At 40.6% G+C, this 17,522-nt stretch overlaps 1 protein-coding gene across 1 annotated transcript; it reads left to right on the plus strand.

Moving 5' to 3' along the window:
- The first annotated feature begins 546 nt into the window (after positions 1-546).
- On the plus strand, positions 547-14,678 carry MRAP (melanocortin 2 receptor accessory protein). The gene is made up of 3 exons (XM_032798293.2): positions 547-673; positions 5,415-5,514; positions 13,962-14,678. Exons 1-3 carry the CDS (start codon positions 568-570, stop codon positions 14,125-14,127), a joined length of 372 nt encoding a protein of 123 aa, XP_032654184.1. The 5' UTR covers positions 547-567; the 3' UTR covers positions 14,128-14,678.
- The last annotated feature ends 2,844 nt before the right edge of the window (positions 14,679-17,522 follow it).

Raw genomic sequence — 17,522 nt, forward strand, 5'->3', positions numbered from 1 at the left:
CATTCTGCCTGGTGCCTATTTTTACATCATTTGTTGGGGATGGCTGATGTTAAGGCAAATCATTGAAATATTTGATACACAATGTCCAGCTGTTCCAATACTGTCTTTTATTTAAGGAGTAATTGATCAGGCTCTCTAGGGTATATCTGTCATAGAGTCATGATTAATTTTTAGGAAAGCTCTTTTCAGTGGGTCAAGAATATGTGTTTCATGCTGAGGGCTTCACTGATGTCAGTTACTCATTGGGAATAGTTTATAACTCATTTTGGCTTTTGTCCATTCTATTACTGTTTACTTGACATCCATGTCAATACATAGCAGGGTGGAAAATAGCTAGTACATAATTGCCCACCAGCAACAGAGATTGTTATTAAGTGTATGTCATAATCTGACGTTCATTTCTGCTAAATGGTATCCAAGTAGTCCTTGAGTTGCAGGATATGAGGACTTTCAGAATGATTTACACAGGCATCAGTTATGCAATCTCTATATGAGGACACTGAAGTGTTGTAGAAAATAAAAGAGTATTAGACTGGAGTTCTGAGATGATTAAAATGCACTACTGAAATGGCTATCAGAACAAACTCATCTGATTATTATTGGTCTTATGAATATTACTGGGACTATTTGGATCCAGTTCCTGTAGATGAAAGGAAGTTGAAGGCTAATAAATGTAAGTATTGCATAGTAACAGCTTCTGATCTAGCATGTGAAGAGTTAAATAAGAACAAAATAGGTTGAATAATCTCCCTTAATATCTTCACCATCATATTTCTCTTTGTAACACAGACTATAATGGGTTATATATATGCAATTTGTATAGATAACCCTCTGTATTTCCAAACTCTCACAACACTTATTAGGTTCTAATGGCAGTTGATACTAATACTGCAATATTATTTAATTTACTGTACAGTGTGTATATTTGAGAAAGATTTTGATACTAACCCATCTAACTGGAAAGAGATTTAAAAAAAAACAATTTACTAAATGGAAGCCTATTCTGAGATATTAATCAATAGTTTGTTGCACTCCTGTTTGCATAATAGAGTAACAAAATAACCTTTTGTTACTCTATCTAGTTTTTTGTTGGTGGTGGTTTTGTCAGTAATAGTTGGAATGCCAGGCTTGCATTAAAATGTATATACGTTTTTAGATCTTAACAGAGAAAGAAGTTAAATTTTGATTAATCAGTAACAAGACGAAGCTGAACACACACACACTTAGTTTCTTATTTCTTTTATCTGACATTCATCTCTTACTAATCATATGGATGTTTATTACCATAACAAAAATAATGCATTATAATGGGCATCATTGGATGTTGTGCGAACCTAAGACCAAGTGCTTGTATGAATCATATCTACAGTATGACCATGGAAGTAGATTCCTTTAGTCTTTGATATTTATTTTCAGTCAATGAAGAAATAAGATGTCACTCATTTCATCCAATTATAATAACTCCACTTGGAGAAAATAAGAATTTCCATGTTGAGCGTAATAAACATTAATGTAATCTTAAATTATTACTTAACATAATAGGTCAAATTCATTCCGAGTGTAACTGCATAGCTTCATCTTATGGAAGCCAAAGGATAAATTCAGCTAGGATGAATTTAAAACCAATATGTATTGAACAGGTGGAATTTATGGTTAAGTGACAAAAGACAAAAATATATTATTACGTTATTGGTTCCTGTTTAACTTACTGTTACCAAAGACATTTTGGAAAATACAGGTACAATATTAAAGGTTCAAAAAACTTTTCACATTGTCATCCATGATCTAGTCTACAAAGAATAAATGATAGTCTTGAAAGACTTTTGCTTATTTGTATAACAGCCGTATAAGAAACATTCTCTGTAGCCAAGTAATTGATAATATTGAAACTGTAAAATTTGAAAAATCCTGGGCTTAACCTCCAGGTGGAGCAGAGCACTTCTAGGTGCACCAGGGAAGGGAAGGGCCACAGGTGGCTTTACATCAGTTTTCAGCCTCTCCTGAAGACTTAGGGACTGCTGGGGGCTGACCCATCCTTGCACAGGATAGAGAACTGCTGTGACAGACTGACAGTATCTTGCTATATCCTAAGTAAACTTTATTGAATTAATTTAAACCTTAATGAATTAGATTTAATACCTTTGTGTACGTTGTATTAAAAATGCAATCATGTATGTTTATTGTGGAATTATATGTACCTTTTCTAGTAGGGAGGGGGATGCTAATGTATTTCCTCTGTTATCAGCCCTTTGAAGCCACCCCTCTGGAGAGGTTTGCATAGACCAGTTCAAATTGGATTCTCCAGGGGCTAACAGACAAAGAAAGGGGTTTTGGATAAATAGCCTAATTTTAAACTGGCTCAGGCATTTCATCCTGATCCAGCAAATGGACAAGATCCCTGGTCCACAGAGGACCCCAATCCTTAGTGTAGGGTTGGAAGTCTGGGTGCTTGTTCTGAGCTGCAGCTGTGATGAACGTGTAACCACAAAGCTGAAGGGGTGCTCCTGCCAGAATCCCTGTTAGAGTGAACTGTGGTAAACATATTAGCATGTGTGTAGGGTCTTTTCTTGTTTTTAATATGTTTTCTCTGAAATGCTTTTTACCTTAAGAATAAAGTAGGCTTGCATAGGAAGTGCTGTGGCGTAACTTATAAGTGTAGCAATTACATCTGTTAACCATCTATAAAGAGAAAGAAAACAAGTGTGTGTGAGCAACTCTGTGCTGGGAATAACACAGTGAAGGCAGGGATGCATGTCTCCACTTGAGAGAGGCAACAGCTTGGGAGCTGGAAGCCTGAGAGTGGATGCCCTTGCTGGACCACTGATGAAGTTGCCTTGATCTGTGACAGCTGCTAACTTGTTGGCAGAAAATGGTCTGCAAGTCCCCATTGTGCTCTGGCCCTGCCCTGGAATGTCCCTGTGCTGGTGCTGGAGGGATGGGCAAAGTTGAGGTTTACCTTAGAATAAAGGAACCCTCAACTGCTGCCAAAACCAGGTGTAAGTCCCCTTTGCACTTCTGGATCAGCAAAAATGGGAGAGTAGAGCACCCAATCTGAAGCCAGTGGGCCTCACATGCAGGATTATATTAAGCACATGCTTAAGTGTGTTTCTACATCTGAGCTTCAGTCTCTTGTGAGTTGTCATAATATCACTAGTTTTCTAGTCGCCAGTGTTCTCGAGGAGACTAAACGTGAATTTCCAACTTCAAACAAACAAACAAAGCAAAAAGGGAACAGCCAATTTTTTTCTCCTGTGCAGGTTAATTTTAGTGCCAACTTTTGTTCCTTTGGTCCAATATTAGTAACACATTACAGGGCTGAGCTTTTCTAACTGATGAATCTGAAGCCAGCCAAGAGGAATGATGCATCACTTCAGAGAATTACTCAAAGATTTTTCTTTCTATTAATAGCATTGGGCAGTTTACCCATTTTTTACTAAAATAATAATAATAAATTAAGCTGACCATATAATTGAGTTATAAAAGGCAGGTGAAAAATACCATCATAAGAAAAATCTTTTATCAACTGTTAGAAAAAAGTCAGTTGTTAAAGAAAAGAAGAAAATCCCAATTGGTGAAAGGCTGAAAACAGGAAATGTCTACTGTATCTCCCAGGTTCAAATACCATCCTGAGATCCAGAGCAATGTTATCCTTCATTACATATGTAAATAGTTGTACCTTGATTGGTTCCAGTGAGTTCCACATATAATATTTTCTTATTAAAGCTGGACAATCCCCTCTTCCTCTCTAGTTCTGGTTTGTGTGGGGTTTTCTGACTCCAAACTGCCAGATGCAGTTCACTCTATTTTTCATCATTTCAAGCCCTTGAGGTTTGCTTGGAGTGTGAACACTCTGTCTCTCCCAGTACAAGAGCCACCCCCACCACCCGTTACTTTAAAGACTTATGGAGGAGAGGGGCCAGGCCAGTGCTCTACAATCCCCTCTTCCCCATCTAATAATTCTGAGGCACAGCCTGGCTTGTTTATTACATCTGGCGTCTTCAGGTGCTGTAGATGGCTGCTTCTCCAACTTTTGTCTTCAAGGGGCTGCATTATATGTGCTTTTTACCTCCTTATAGTCTGGCAAGGGTCTTGTGAAGGAGCTGTACAGCATCCTGAATCTGATTCAAACCTCTGAGCCTTGACTCCACTTGGCAATTCCTTCTTTATACCTGGGTTGAATTTTGCTTTCACAATGAAAACCAAAATGAGTTGAAACTCTAGCAGGCTTGAAATTTTCCTGCCATCGTTTTGCACCATCCTGTTAGTCAGTGGCCCAAATCTAGTTAGTGTGTCCAAATCTCAACTGCCTGATAAAAATCCTAATAGGCGAGCTCTGACTTTAGGTTGTTAGTTTAATAGGGAATAAAATGAGTACTCCTGGTCAATTAATTAATGACTCTAATTGCTGATACTTTCCAGGTGTTTTCAGTAGAAGCACGTACTCATCCATATTGAGTTTATTTCAATGAACCTCAATGTTTTTTGTTCTTTGAGGTAAAAAATTATTTTATCTTAGTAAACATTTGCCTGTTGACCCTTGTTTTTCACCTCAACAGAAGTTAACATCTGCTTATAAATTCATTGCACTTCACAGATGTTCTGCCTTTGGCACCTCACAATATTAAGGCTGGGTAGCACAGTTCCACACTGACCCCAAAAGAGAGCATCCAGTCCTAGAAATGCCATCTAAATATTAAACACTCTTCTGATGGTTAAGCACGTGCTAAAGCTACTTGAATGCTACTGTACAGAATTTTCCATGGGACTGACACATTGCTAGGCTCACAAGTGACATCACTTTTCAACAAGCTGTTCCCTCCATTCTTGAAAGGTCAATTTTAACATTCCTGCTGGCAAGAGTTTCTTAAGGATCACATTCCATCCTGTGAATGCATGCACAGAGCTCCTAATGAGTTCAATAGATATTGTACTCATGCATCTAAGGGCAGAATTTGCTTCATAGACTGTTAGGCTGACAATATGAGTGCAGTTTTCCTTTAAAATAACAGGTGTGTACACTGGAGTTCTGTGATTCTGTGATACGAACTGAGGTGTGTAATCTGCAAATGGATAAAATTCTCACAACCTTCTTATGTCCAATATATTGCTTTCCCAAATGTATATGTAGTGCTGGTCACACTAGTGATTAGAGCAGGGGGCTAGGATTAGGATTGCTTGATTTTATTCCCACATACACCACACAGTGGCTTGCTATATGACTTCGGATAGTCACTTAGTCAAGTTGTGCCTCAATTTCCCCATCTTGAATAGAGAGAATAATACCATTCAGTGGTGGTGTGAAGTTTAATTAATTAAATGGTATAAAATGTTTTGAGATCATCAATTTTATCTGCACATTTTTTATTTGATACCGTATCATTGATGCTGTATGCTTCTTTTTTCTTTTTTACTAGATTCAATTGTCATAGCCTTTTGGGTTGGGCTTGCTGCATTTGTGGTATTTCTGTTCCTTATATTGCTTTACATGTCCCGATCTGGGTCAACGCCAGTCAAGTAAGTAAGGCTATTATACTGCGGATGAGGTACAAACTGATACGTTTAATTCACGTTATAATCAGCATGTAACACTTTTCACAGTTTCAGGGTAACTGCACTTGTATCCCACTTCTGTGGTCCACTCCAGGGGTGCTCAATCAGGTCTCAGGTTTCCAGCTGTCACTTGTCTCTGAGCAGGGACCTTTGTCCCACTTCCTTCAGACTGGGATGTAAAGACTGTTCAGTTCCCTGACATACTCTGTGGTATCCTCAGCAAGTCAGTTTATCTAAATGCCAGCACTGGTCTGTGCTTTCTTTTCGAGAACAATGCCCAGTATGTACCAGCAGTTACCAGTATCATACAGCTCTTCCAAAGCAAAGTACGTTTATTCACATGGCAGAACCACTACAGAGACAACACAACACGTATAAAGAACAGCACAAGTTTCTACATACACCTACTATATACATGCATAAATATACCAGAAATCACCCACCTTCCTCATGGTGAGTCTAGTAGGCCAACATCCCTTCCAATCCTTCGGCAAAGTTTGAGGTCTGCTTAGGACCTAAGGTCCTGTCCATTTGCTGAATCAGAAGAAAGATCGTGATTCCATTTAACCCGTGGTAACCCTCCACCATAGAGTAGAACACTATCATACTAAACCATTCATAAATTTAATCCAATGGTCCCCAAAGATACTGCATGGGTTGCAATATCTGTCACAACCCTGACTCACCTTGAAATGATGGAATGACTACATTCTTAATTATATATAGCAGTGCATGAAGCATGATATGTTGTTTTTTATTAGCTAGCCTATGGTTCTCAGCCCAATGTTATTCAATATTTTTATCAATGGTCTGGAAGAAAATATAAAAGCACGATGGACAAAGTTTGCAGACGAGACAAAGATTGGGAAATAATTAAAAGAATAGGCCACTTGTTCTGAGCCATCTGGATTGCTTGATGAGCTGTTGCTATCATATAATTTGTATTTTAATAAAGCAAAATGCAAAGTCATACGTCACGCAAACAAAGAATGAAGGTCATATGTACAGGATGGAGGACTATATCCTGAAAAGCAGCATCTAAGAAGGAGTTAAGAGTCACAGTGAACAAACAACTATCATGAGTTCACAGTGTGATGCTGTGGTTAAATGTTTGTGTTAACTGAATGGATAAACAGGAGAATATTGAGTAGGAATATGAAGGTGATATTACCTCTGCATACAACATTGCTTAGATCACTACTAGAATATTGTGCCGGTTTTAGAGCACGTACTTTAAAAAGGATGTTGGAAAATTACGGAAGATTCAGAAAAGAGCTATAGCAATGATTTCAGGTCGAGAAAACATGTCTTCCTGTGAGAAATTTATGAAACTCAATCCATTTAATTTATCAAATAGAAGAATAAGACGCGACGATGATTTATACACACATACATAGTGAATAGATTTCTGCTCGATTAAGGAGTCCTCTTGCATCAGTCAAAGACAATACCAAAATCTAACAGCTGGAAGTTGAAGTTAAACATGCAAAGTGGAAATGGCACACATATTTTTAAGTGAGGATAATTAATCACTGGAACAATTTACCAAGGGATGCAGTAAATTCCTCACCACTTGTTATAGTTCACCTGCAAGTTATTGGGCTCAATCCTTGAAAATGGGTGAAATTTTATGGCCTATGTTATGCAGGAGGTCAGATTAGATAATTATAGTAGTCTTCCTTCTGGCTTTAAATATATGAATGGGCCAGATCTTCAGCTGGTTTCAATCACTACAGCTGTACCGACATACATGGAGCTCTCTTAATTCACAGTGGCTAAAAATTCTGGACCAATTTCTTTTGTTTTGGGGAAGATGTCTTCCACATGACCTAGCACAGACCTAAAACTCCCTCCATTTTCCTTGTTTTCATCTCCCTCCCCAACCTCACAACCTACATCTCAGCTACTATCCTACACGCTGAGCAGGCCTGGAAAGGACTCCCTCTTGAGACAGTCAAAGATGGTCCATAATCAGCTGGAGTGGTTGCTGTGAAATTATTTGCAGCATTTGCCCACCATAACCTTTGTTTCCCAGAAGCTGGGAATGGGTGACCAGGGATGGATCATTCAATGATTGCCTGTTCTGTTCATTCCCTCCGGGAAATCTGGCATTGGCCACTGTTGGACAACAGGATACTGGGCTAGATGGACCTTTGGTCTGACCCAGAATGGCCATTCTTATGTTCTTATAACTGGAGCTGAGTATGTTGCCTCTGCAGTATTCACAGTCCTGGTCAGCCTGGAAGTGAAAGGCTGCATTTCAGATTGGGTTTTCTTGCAAAAGAGTATAGAAAACTAAACACTAAATCAACTCATTAGTAGCCTCTAATGCTCAAAGGCCTGATTTTATCACCCGTACTCACTTTGAGTAATTCCTTATGTATGAGATGTCCCATTTCAAAGGGACTACTTGCAGAACAGGGTACTACTCGGTGTAAGAGAGGTAGAGTCAGGTTCTGAGTTAGTGACACAGCAGAACATAACAACTTCCTCAGTCTGATGAGTCTGGGGGCTGGTCTACACTGGGGGGGAAATCGATCTAAGATACGCAACTTCAGCTACGTGAATAGCGTAGCTGAAGTCAAAGTATCTTAGATGGAGTTACCTACCATCCTCACGGCGCGGGATCGATGTCCGCGGCTCCCCCTGTCAACTCCGCTACCGCTGTTCGCGTTGGTGGAGTTCCAGAGTCAACAGGAGCTCATTCGGGGATCGATATATCGCGTCTAGATGAGACGTGATATATCGATCCCCAAGAAATCGATTGCTACCTGCCGATATGGCCAGTAGTGAAGATGTCGCCTGGGTGACATACCAGGATACACGAGAGAGATCACAAATTGACTCATGGTAGCATTATGCAGTTCATCATTTGAGTCATGTAACGCTAGACTTGACAAAGTAGGGGACAACTCTCCAAGAAAAGTAGGTGGACTAAGGTGAAGCCATTCATTTCCACCTCTAACCTCTGTGACTGTGACATACACTAAAAGAAAGCAGTGTCCATTGACACACAGCACTGATTTGTTTAGCGGGTTCATAGACCTACCATTACTGGAGATTTTGAACTTTGCCCTAAGTAAGGTTTTTGTTTGATGCAGTCCACATTTAGTTTGCTTTGCTTGCTGCTGGTTTCCTTCAGCAAACAACTTTGTGCAAACATGGATGAATATGGAAGGTTGTGCCCACTGCTTTTCATAAGCTGATCAGGAGGCAAAAAATTCAGCCCAGCAATTAGGCAGAGAGAGATTCAAGATTAGGTCACAAACAAGCAGAGACAAACAATAGTGTAACATAGTAGTAAAAGGGGGTAATAATACAGTCTAATATATCAGCACCCTAAGGCCTTTGGGACATTAAGAAAAGGTAACAACAATACACAAAGGCAGCTTTCCAAAAGAAACCGCAAAGCAAGAGGCAAACTAATTTTCAAATAAGGCATAAATAATACAAGAAACACAACCAACATAAAATTATATGGTTACGGAGGCAAATTCCCTTTAATTTCCTGTGCCTAAAGAACTGGCAGGAGAAATTGTATACAAGTAATATTCTCCCAGGAAAGAGAGATTCCTCATTGCAAACAGAGTACTTGCAAGACTTACACAGAAAAGAGCTTTTATACTGTACCATTGAGAAAGAACACATAGGACATGTATTGTGCAGTATTACAATATTGCCATATTAATCTCTAGTGTAACTGGCACTTCCGATGTAACCCTTTGAAAGTGCTATGGTAGCCAATTAAACCTTAGGGGCATGTTATACAAACCATAGGTGTCAATAATTGAAAGGAATACTGGATGATTGAGTGTTTATTTAGAGTTTGAAGTTCACCTTGCGTATTGTTTTTCTAGATGTTAGAACATACCGTACGAAATGTTAGGAACAGGAGAGGCTATCCAGCCCAACACCCCTGCCCTTTTTTGATTTACGTTCTACCTGCTTTCATGCTGGTTCACCATATGCTCCAGTTCTTTCCAACTATCACAAGAGTTGGTAACAATAAGGACAAAGATCCTCCTGCTGCCACTGCTAGACCGTTAGGGTAAGGTTAAAAAAACAGCCACTAGCCAGGGGAAAAGGTAGCAGAAAACATTCTTTAGGGCCTAAGTCCGGCAATTGGATGGGTGTGACACACCCCTTTACCTGAGTGGGACTCCACTGAAGTCAGCAGATATCTCCACATAGGTGTAGGGTTTGCCTGCACGCAGGCAGTTGCAAGATCAGGGCCTAAAGCTTCTAATTAATACAGAAATGTTCTCTCTCTGTGAGCAATAGCAGACATCCAGAGCCTTGCAGGCTGGTTTCCCCGTGGAGATGAAATCAGTGATATGGCACCTCAGTATTATGTGTTAAGAGTCACTGGTTTTATTTGCACATATACATCAATCCAGGAACAGAGGTGGTCAGACAGTTTTCAGGGCAATCCTTTCTTTCAGGAATCTCAACCCAACACCAAAGTCAAGTTCCCAGGGGGCAACCTTGCCTCAAGAATTTACTGTAAGGAAATTCTTGTGTTACTTGCACAGCTCCTTCTACCCTGAACAAAAGTTAACAGCTACACAGCATGTCTTCCCAAGACCAAACATTTACTTGCACATTAAGGAAATAGTCTTGTAAGACCATGCCGCCTGCAATAACAATATTTTTAAAGAGTGGTGCGGTTCTGAAAGGGAACTGTGTAGGAAGAAAATAGTACTGGGGAACATCAGAAGGTGCTATAACGTTCCATTAATATTTATCACAAAATATCTTTGATTTTATTACTAAAGTGTCATGAACAATTTCACTGTTTTTAAATATTAAAGTCCTGATGCTGCAATCAGGGTCGGTTCCAGGAACCAGCGGAGGAAGCATGTGCCGCTAAGGGGCGGCATTCCATCCGTTCTTGGGGCAGCACAGTCCAAGCAACTTTTTTTCCTTTTTTTTTTCCTTGGGGCAGCAAAAATGGTAGAACTGTCCCTGGCTGCAATTGCCAGCACCTGCGCAGTCTGACTTCAGTTAGACTCAGCAGATGCGGCAGCAGGCCCTTGGTTGTCAGTTTCAGGATCACAGCCTGCAAAGACTTTTGAAAACTTTTGTCAGTAATAATATAAAGGTTTCCCTCAGAATCTATGAAGATAAAAATACAGGTCTCGCTTCCCCTTCTTGCTCTAAACCAATGCATTCGCCTTCCCTGGCATTTCAAGATATTGTTAAAACTTATTAGTGTTGGACTTTGCAACAAGGTATAGAGGGTAGAAAGGAAGAGTTTGGACTTCCTAGGGAAGTGTACCACGTTTCAAGGCCTAATAAGGATATAATACTTGGTTTCTAATATTTTCAGTCCTTTCCTCCCCATCCTTCAGAACAAGATAGCAATGGTAACTGAAATATGAATAGTCTTCTGGGTAGAAACATACTCTGAATCCAGAACCCTTTCCTTAATTTTTTCTGTTGTATTTTTTCACAGGGATGGCAAGCTGAGAAAAATGTTTCTGTGGAATTATGCATAATATTTCCAGTAATACTGAAATCACATACTACCCAGGGTTTCATAGAGTTTGTGGCCAGAAGGGACTATTAGATAATCTAGTCTGACGTCCTGTATATTACAGACCATTACTAAGGCTAAGTAAGGTCACAGGCAGTAAACAAAAATCATGGCCCATGACCAGTCCATGACTTGTACTATATACCCCTGATCAAATATTGGGGTGGCCTGGTGCTCTAGGGGGAGCAGCGGGGGGTGCCGCAGGTGCTCTGGGGGAGGGGGCGGTGTGCGGCCCAGGACACCCACTGTTGCTGGGAGTTTTTTTGGCAGGACTGGCAGGCTCCCTACCTGGCTCCTCGCAGCTCCTCCCTAGGCAGAGGTACGGCCAAAGGGCTCTGTGCACTGCCTCCACCCTGAGCGCCGGCTCTGCAGCTCCCATTGGCTGGGAACTGCAACCAATGGGAGGTGCAGAGGAGGCACCTGTGGATGGAGGCAATGTGTGGAGCCATCTGTTAGGAGCTGAGGGAGGGACATGTTGCCACTTCCAGGGAGCCCCCCGAGGTAAGTGCCACCCAGCACCTTCACCCCCTCCTACACCCCAACCCCCAGCCCCCTCCCACAACCAAACTCCTGCTACTGCTGTGGGGTAAGGAAGGAGGTGGCCTGAAACTTCCCCAGTAGCGGCTGATGCAGCTGGCCCGGGGGTTGCCTGACCTGCCCAGGCCAGCCTCAGTGGCCACTGCAGAGGTGACAAACTCACAGCCATAGCCATTACATCTCATTCAGCTATCCCTGTACTGAGTCCAATAAGATTTGTTTGACTAAAGCATAATTAGTGTTTGGCTCAAAGTATATCTTCCGGAAAGGCATTAGTCTTGATTTGAAGACATCAAAAGAAGGATAATCTATCACTTCCCTGGGTAGTTTGTTTCAATGGGTGATCACTCTCACCGTTAAGAATTTATGTCTAGTTTCTAATTTGAATTTGTCTGGCTTCAGCTTCCAGACAGCTTTTTGTTATGCCTTTCTCTGCTAGATTAAAATATCCTTTAGTAGCTGGTATTTTCTCCCTGTAAAGGTATTTATACACTGTAATTAAGTCACCTCTCAATCTTCTTGTTGATAAGCAGATGGAGCTGATATTCTTTAAGTATCTCACTGCAAAGCATTTTTTCCAGCACTTGAATAATTTTTTCTCTCTTTTTTGCACCCTTTCCAATTTTTCAACATTCTTTTAAAATGTGGATACTGGAACTGTATGCACTATTCCAGTATCAGTCTTGCCAATGCCATTCACAGAGGTAAAATCATCTACACACACACACACACACACTCTCTCTCCTCCTATTCACTACCCCCATTTATGCACCCAAGGATCACCTTAGTCCTTTTTGCTACAGCATCACAATGGGAGCTCGTGTTGAGTTATGTTCCCACTATGACCTCTAAACCCTTTTCAGAGGCACTTTAGTCTCCCATTCTGTAAGTGCAGTCTGCATTCTTTGCCCTAAGGTGTATAGCTTTGCATTTAGTTGTATTATGAAAGCATTTCGTTTGAATGGACCCACTTTACTAAATAACCAGATTGCACTGTATGACTGCCCTATCCTCATGATTTACCATTCCTCCACTCTTCGTGTCATCCATAGATTTTACCAGCAGTGGTTTGATATTTACTTCCAGATCATTGATGAAAATGTTTAATACCAGGCCCAGTACCTTTCTCTGTGGAACCCCAGTAGAAACACCCTCATTCCTTGAGGATCCTCCATTGACAAGTACTTTTTGAGATCTAGCAATTAGCCAGATTTTAATCCATTTAATGTGTGCTTTATTGTTATTGTCTAATGCTAACTTTTTAATCAAAGTGTTGAGTGGTAACAAATCAAAGTATATTACATCTGCACAGTTATCTTTATCGACCAAATTTATAATCTCATGAAATCAAGCTTGTTCCCTTTTGAATACTGGCAGATCAGCACTCTTCCAGTCTTCCAGAATTTCCCCAATATTCTAAGATTTATTTAACATCAGCAAGCTGTAGTTCTCTTCAGCCAACTCTTTTAGGACTCTTGGGTGGAAGTTATCTAGGACTGCTGATTTCAAAATGTTTATCCCTACTAGATGTTGTTTAACATCCTCCTTAGTTACTAATGGATTAGAAAAGACTTCATCAACCTCATGTGATATGAATACATCATCCTGCTTCTTTCCAAATACAGAACAGAAATATTTATTGAAAACGTCTGCCTTTTCTGCATCATCATTAACAATTGCACTATATTTACCTAGTAATGGGCCTATGCCATTGCTCAAATTTCTTTTGTTTTTAACAGCTGAGCCACGGATTTTTCCCTGCTGTCTTTAATTTCTTATTGTTTTTTACACTTCATAACTTCTAACTTACATTGATTGATATCAATTTTCCCTTTTTACATTTGTTGTATGTTCTTTTTTTATTTCTTACAGCTGCCTTTGCTTTGCCCCTGAACTCGGACAAGCTTTTAGCCAAAATCGTCCTCTTGGTTGTGGAATCATGGCTTTTGGTCATCTAATAAACTGTTCTTAAAGAACTTCCTGTCTAAAATCTTCCTCCCAATCAATTTTGCTCATAATTTTCCTCCATTTTGGGAAATTAGCCCTTCTGAAGCACCAAGAGCATATATTAGTGGTTGGGACTGTCCTCTGTGCACCCATATTGAATGTAATCAGGTCATGATCGCTAGTGCCTAGACAACCAACTAACTTCCAGTCCAGTCATTAATTCATCTTTATCCATCATAATGAGGTCCAAAACAGAGTTCTCATGTTGGATGCAATACCTTTTGTGTTAGAATATAATAATGTATAATGTTCATAAACGCTAATTATATTTATATGAGATCTGCAACATATCTCTAACTACACATTTTTTTTTTCTTTCAACACATTACAGACAAGTGCTTGCAGGTAACCGGATAGAACATCTGGAAGGAAGTAGCTCCAATGTTGAGCGGCTGCATTGTGATGATCTCAGCAGTCCGAACTCAGACTTAATCGCTACTGAACCACATAATTCTCTTTCAGATGAAATTGGCATTCATGGAAGTATTTCAGCTTGAGTGAGAACTGGAAACAGATTCCTTAAAAACCAGTCAGTGATTATGACAGTGGGAAGATACAAGAATACCCTTGATATCTGTTAGGAGCTTTATAAAATTAAACTAAATTACCCTTGAAAAAGAGAACAAAAATAATTTTAAAAACTAAGACTAAAATTCAAAATACTCAAACCTAGATGCCTAACGATTTAGGCTTCTCAAGCCATTTAGGCACTTAGCTAGATTTACTGTTGAGGTATTGAATAATCCCAGATCTTGCAAATGTTGACCATTGTCAAATTACTAATGTACTAGATGTAAGAATAACTTAAAAAAATAATCAGGGACACATTCTGCTCTCACATTCTGGTTGTAAATCTGAAGCAACGCTTCTGTTGTCAAGTATATTACTCTGATTTACTCCAGTGTGGCTGTGAGCAGGGACTGTTCCTGCAAATAGAGGTAGATAAAAGTGGTTCTCAATCTTTCCAGACTACTGTACCCCTTTCAGGAGTCTTATTTGTCTTGTGTACCCCAAGTTTTACCTCACTTAAAAACGACTTGCTTACAAAATCAGAAATATACAAAAGTGTCACAGCCCACTGTTACCAAAAATTGTTTACTTTCTCATTTTTACCATATAAAATACATTGATTGGAATATAAATATTGTGAAAAAGTGTAAACAAGTCATTGTCTGTATGAAATTTCAGTTTGTACAGACTTCAGCTAGTCAGCTAGAAAAGTTAGTGCTTTTCATGTAGCCTGCTGTAAAATGAGGCAAATGTTTAGATGAGTTGATGTACCCCCAGAAGACCTCTGCCTCGGGTTTGCATACCTCTGGTTGAGAACCACTGGTGTAGAATACCAAAGTAGATTCCAATCCTGAAAACTGTTATGAATTGAGCTTGCCTTTATGCACTAGATATCATCTTCAGCTGAGCTGTTCATGTGCATGGAGATAAGATGTGTAAATCTTTGCAGGATCAAAGGTTTTATTAATTTGAAGAGAACCCTTTGATTGTATTGGACAGCTTAGATTTAAATTTTTTCCTGCAATACTTATTTCTTATGAGCTCTATCGTGACCATAGTCATCAATTTTATTTCCTCAGGTGCCTGTCCTCAGCTCATCTTCTCATTGCCAACCTCATCTTAGCATACGGCATTTTCTTCTGGCCACTTTGCTGAGGACAATTTTAGAGCAATGTCAAATTTAAAAGCTTTGTGACTGCAGAGCAGAGAATTGCACCTGGCTCCACTGGCTTCAAATTCAGCTATTTTTTTTTAAAGTATAACAGAATGTGTTTTATTTACTTTGTTTAATATTTAAAAATTTCCAGTTACTTTAAAAAAAGTTTACCTGCTTACTTTAGCCAAATGGTCAAAAGCAGCATTTCTTACCATAAACAAACTGAAGTGTATTTGTAAACGAAGCTGGCAAATGACACTAATCATGACCCAGTAGCCACAGGTTTGCCTTCTGAAAGATTGTATAAACCAATTTCTGGTCTGCTTTAATACCAAAGTAATGACCAGGAGGAAAATGTTAACAGTGAAACTTTGCCATTACTTGATTGCTACACTGGTATTAAAGTCGGATGAAAACTTTGCAGTCTCTTACTTCTGTTCTATCATCAGCGCAACAACCTAAGTGTTGCCAACTCTTGGGATTTCTTCACAACTAACGTGATTTTGTCTGGCGATGACATGAGACGCTCCAACCCTCCATCTGGAGGAAAAATAAACCCTCTCCTACTTTTCTGCTGTCTGGGGAAGAGCAGCCAATCAGAGCTGCTGCAGAAGATAGACATAGCTTTCACTCCTCCTCCTCCTCCTCTCAGAAGCCAAATAGGTTTTTGGGTCAGGTAGGAGTGAGAGGGAGCACCATTCTTACAGGACAGAATTAGGGAGGAGGGAGCAAGAAGAGCCCTACAGCTTAGGGCAGCTCCACTTCCTCTTTCCTCCTGTGAGCAATGGGTCAGTCTGGTCTCGACTTCTCCTCCTCCCTGCTCCATCCCTGCAACACCAGGCCTGGGAAGGAAAAGGTAGCTGAAGATCACTGGAGCTGCCCCACCCCCAGGCTTAAGAAGGGGGAGGGGGAAGGGGAGAGAAGGATGAAGAAATCCTAAAACTGCAGGATGAGCGGGGGCGAGGCTGGCAAGGACAAGATGATGTGGGATTTAGGGAACAGTACTGATGTGAGAGTTGCATAATTAATGGCTGGGCTGGGTGGGACACAGATTAGAACTGTTGGGTTTGGAGAGAAGCTGGAAGCTCCGTACCCTCAGGCAGGTCACCGGATCACCATACTCTACAAATCTGGGCATTGGCAACACTAATTGTCTCTCACACACTAAGGATGGACAAGGGCAGTTCAAAAATCAGTGACCGAACAGACAACATAACCTTTAAAAACAATCTCATGTCTCATGATTTAATGTTGGGGGTTGGCGATACTGCAAATAGTATTGTAGAATATTTTTTAAAGCAAGTCTATCTACCAGCAATAGACTCAGAAACAACAGGGGTTAAAGTGGGTTGAGTCAGACTGAGTCATGGACCAAGTGGGTGGGTGTGGAAATGACTGCAGGAATTCAAGGCAGGTTATTAGCTAGGAAATGTCAGAGCACCTCACTTTCTAATAGGCAAATAGATACGGCCACAGCAGCCGTCCCCTTTTTCTCAAATATGCTCCTCTTTTATTAGATTAGAACAGTGGTTCCCAAACTTGTTCTGCCGCTTGTGCAGGCAAAGCCCCTGGCAGGCCGGGCTGGTTTGTTTATCTGCCACCTCTGCAGGTCCGGCTGATTGCCGCTCCCACTGGCCACAGATCACTGCTCTGGGCCAATGGGAGCTGCTGGAAGCAGCGCAGGCCGAGGGACTTACTGGCTGCTGCTTCCAGCAGCTCCCATTGGCCTGGAGCAGCGATCCGTGGCCACGGGGAGCCGCGATCGGCAGGACCTGCAAACACAAACCAGCCTGGCCTGCCAGGGGCTTTTCCTGCACAGGCGGCAGAACAAGTTTGGGAATCACTGGATTAAAGAGTACTGCATGAGATACTTGGCAGGATTCACGGCTGATATAATAAATAAGTATTTGGGGTGAAATCCTGGCAAAATTCCATTGTCTTCAACAGGGCCAAGATTTCACCCTGGATGTTTTCCTGCTTAAGTGGTGCTAACAGATCATTGCACCAATTGCCCTGCTCAGGCCTTCAGTCTCACAAACACTAAGGTGGACATCCTGCTCGTTGACTAATGATAGCCTGTGACAGACAGCTACTTGATATCTGGAACTATTCGCAATGGCTGCATTCCAAGGGGATTGCTAAGTATGTTAATCACTCTTAATCATTCCTTGATCACTGGAGTTTTCTTTTTTAGTTACAATGTGGCATGATTCAAGCACAGATCCA

The sequence above is a fragment of the Chelonoidis abingdonii genome, chromosome 1 (assembly GCF_003597395.2).
Source record: "Chelonoidis abingdonii isolate Lonesome George chromosome 1, CheloAbing_2.0, whole genome shotgun sequence".
NCBI classification, from domain to species: domain Eukaryota; kingdom Metazoa; phylum Chordata; order Testudines; family Testudinidae; genus Chelonoidis; species Chelonoidis abingdonii.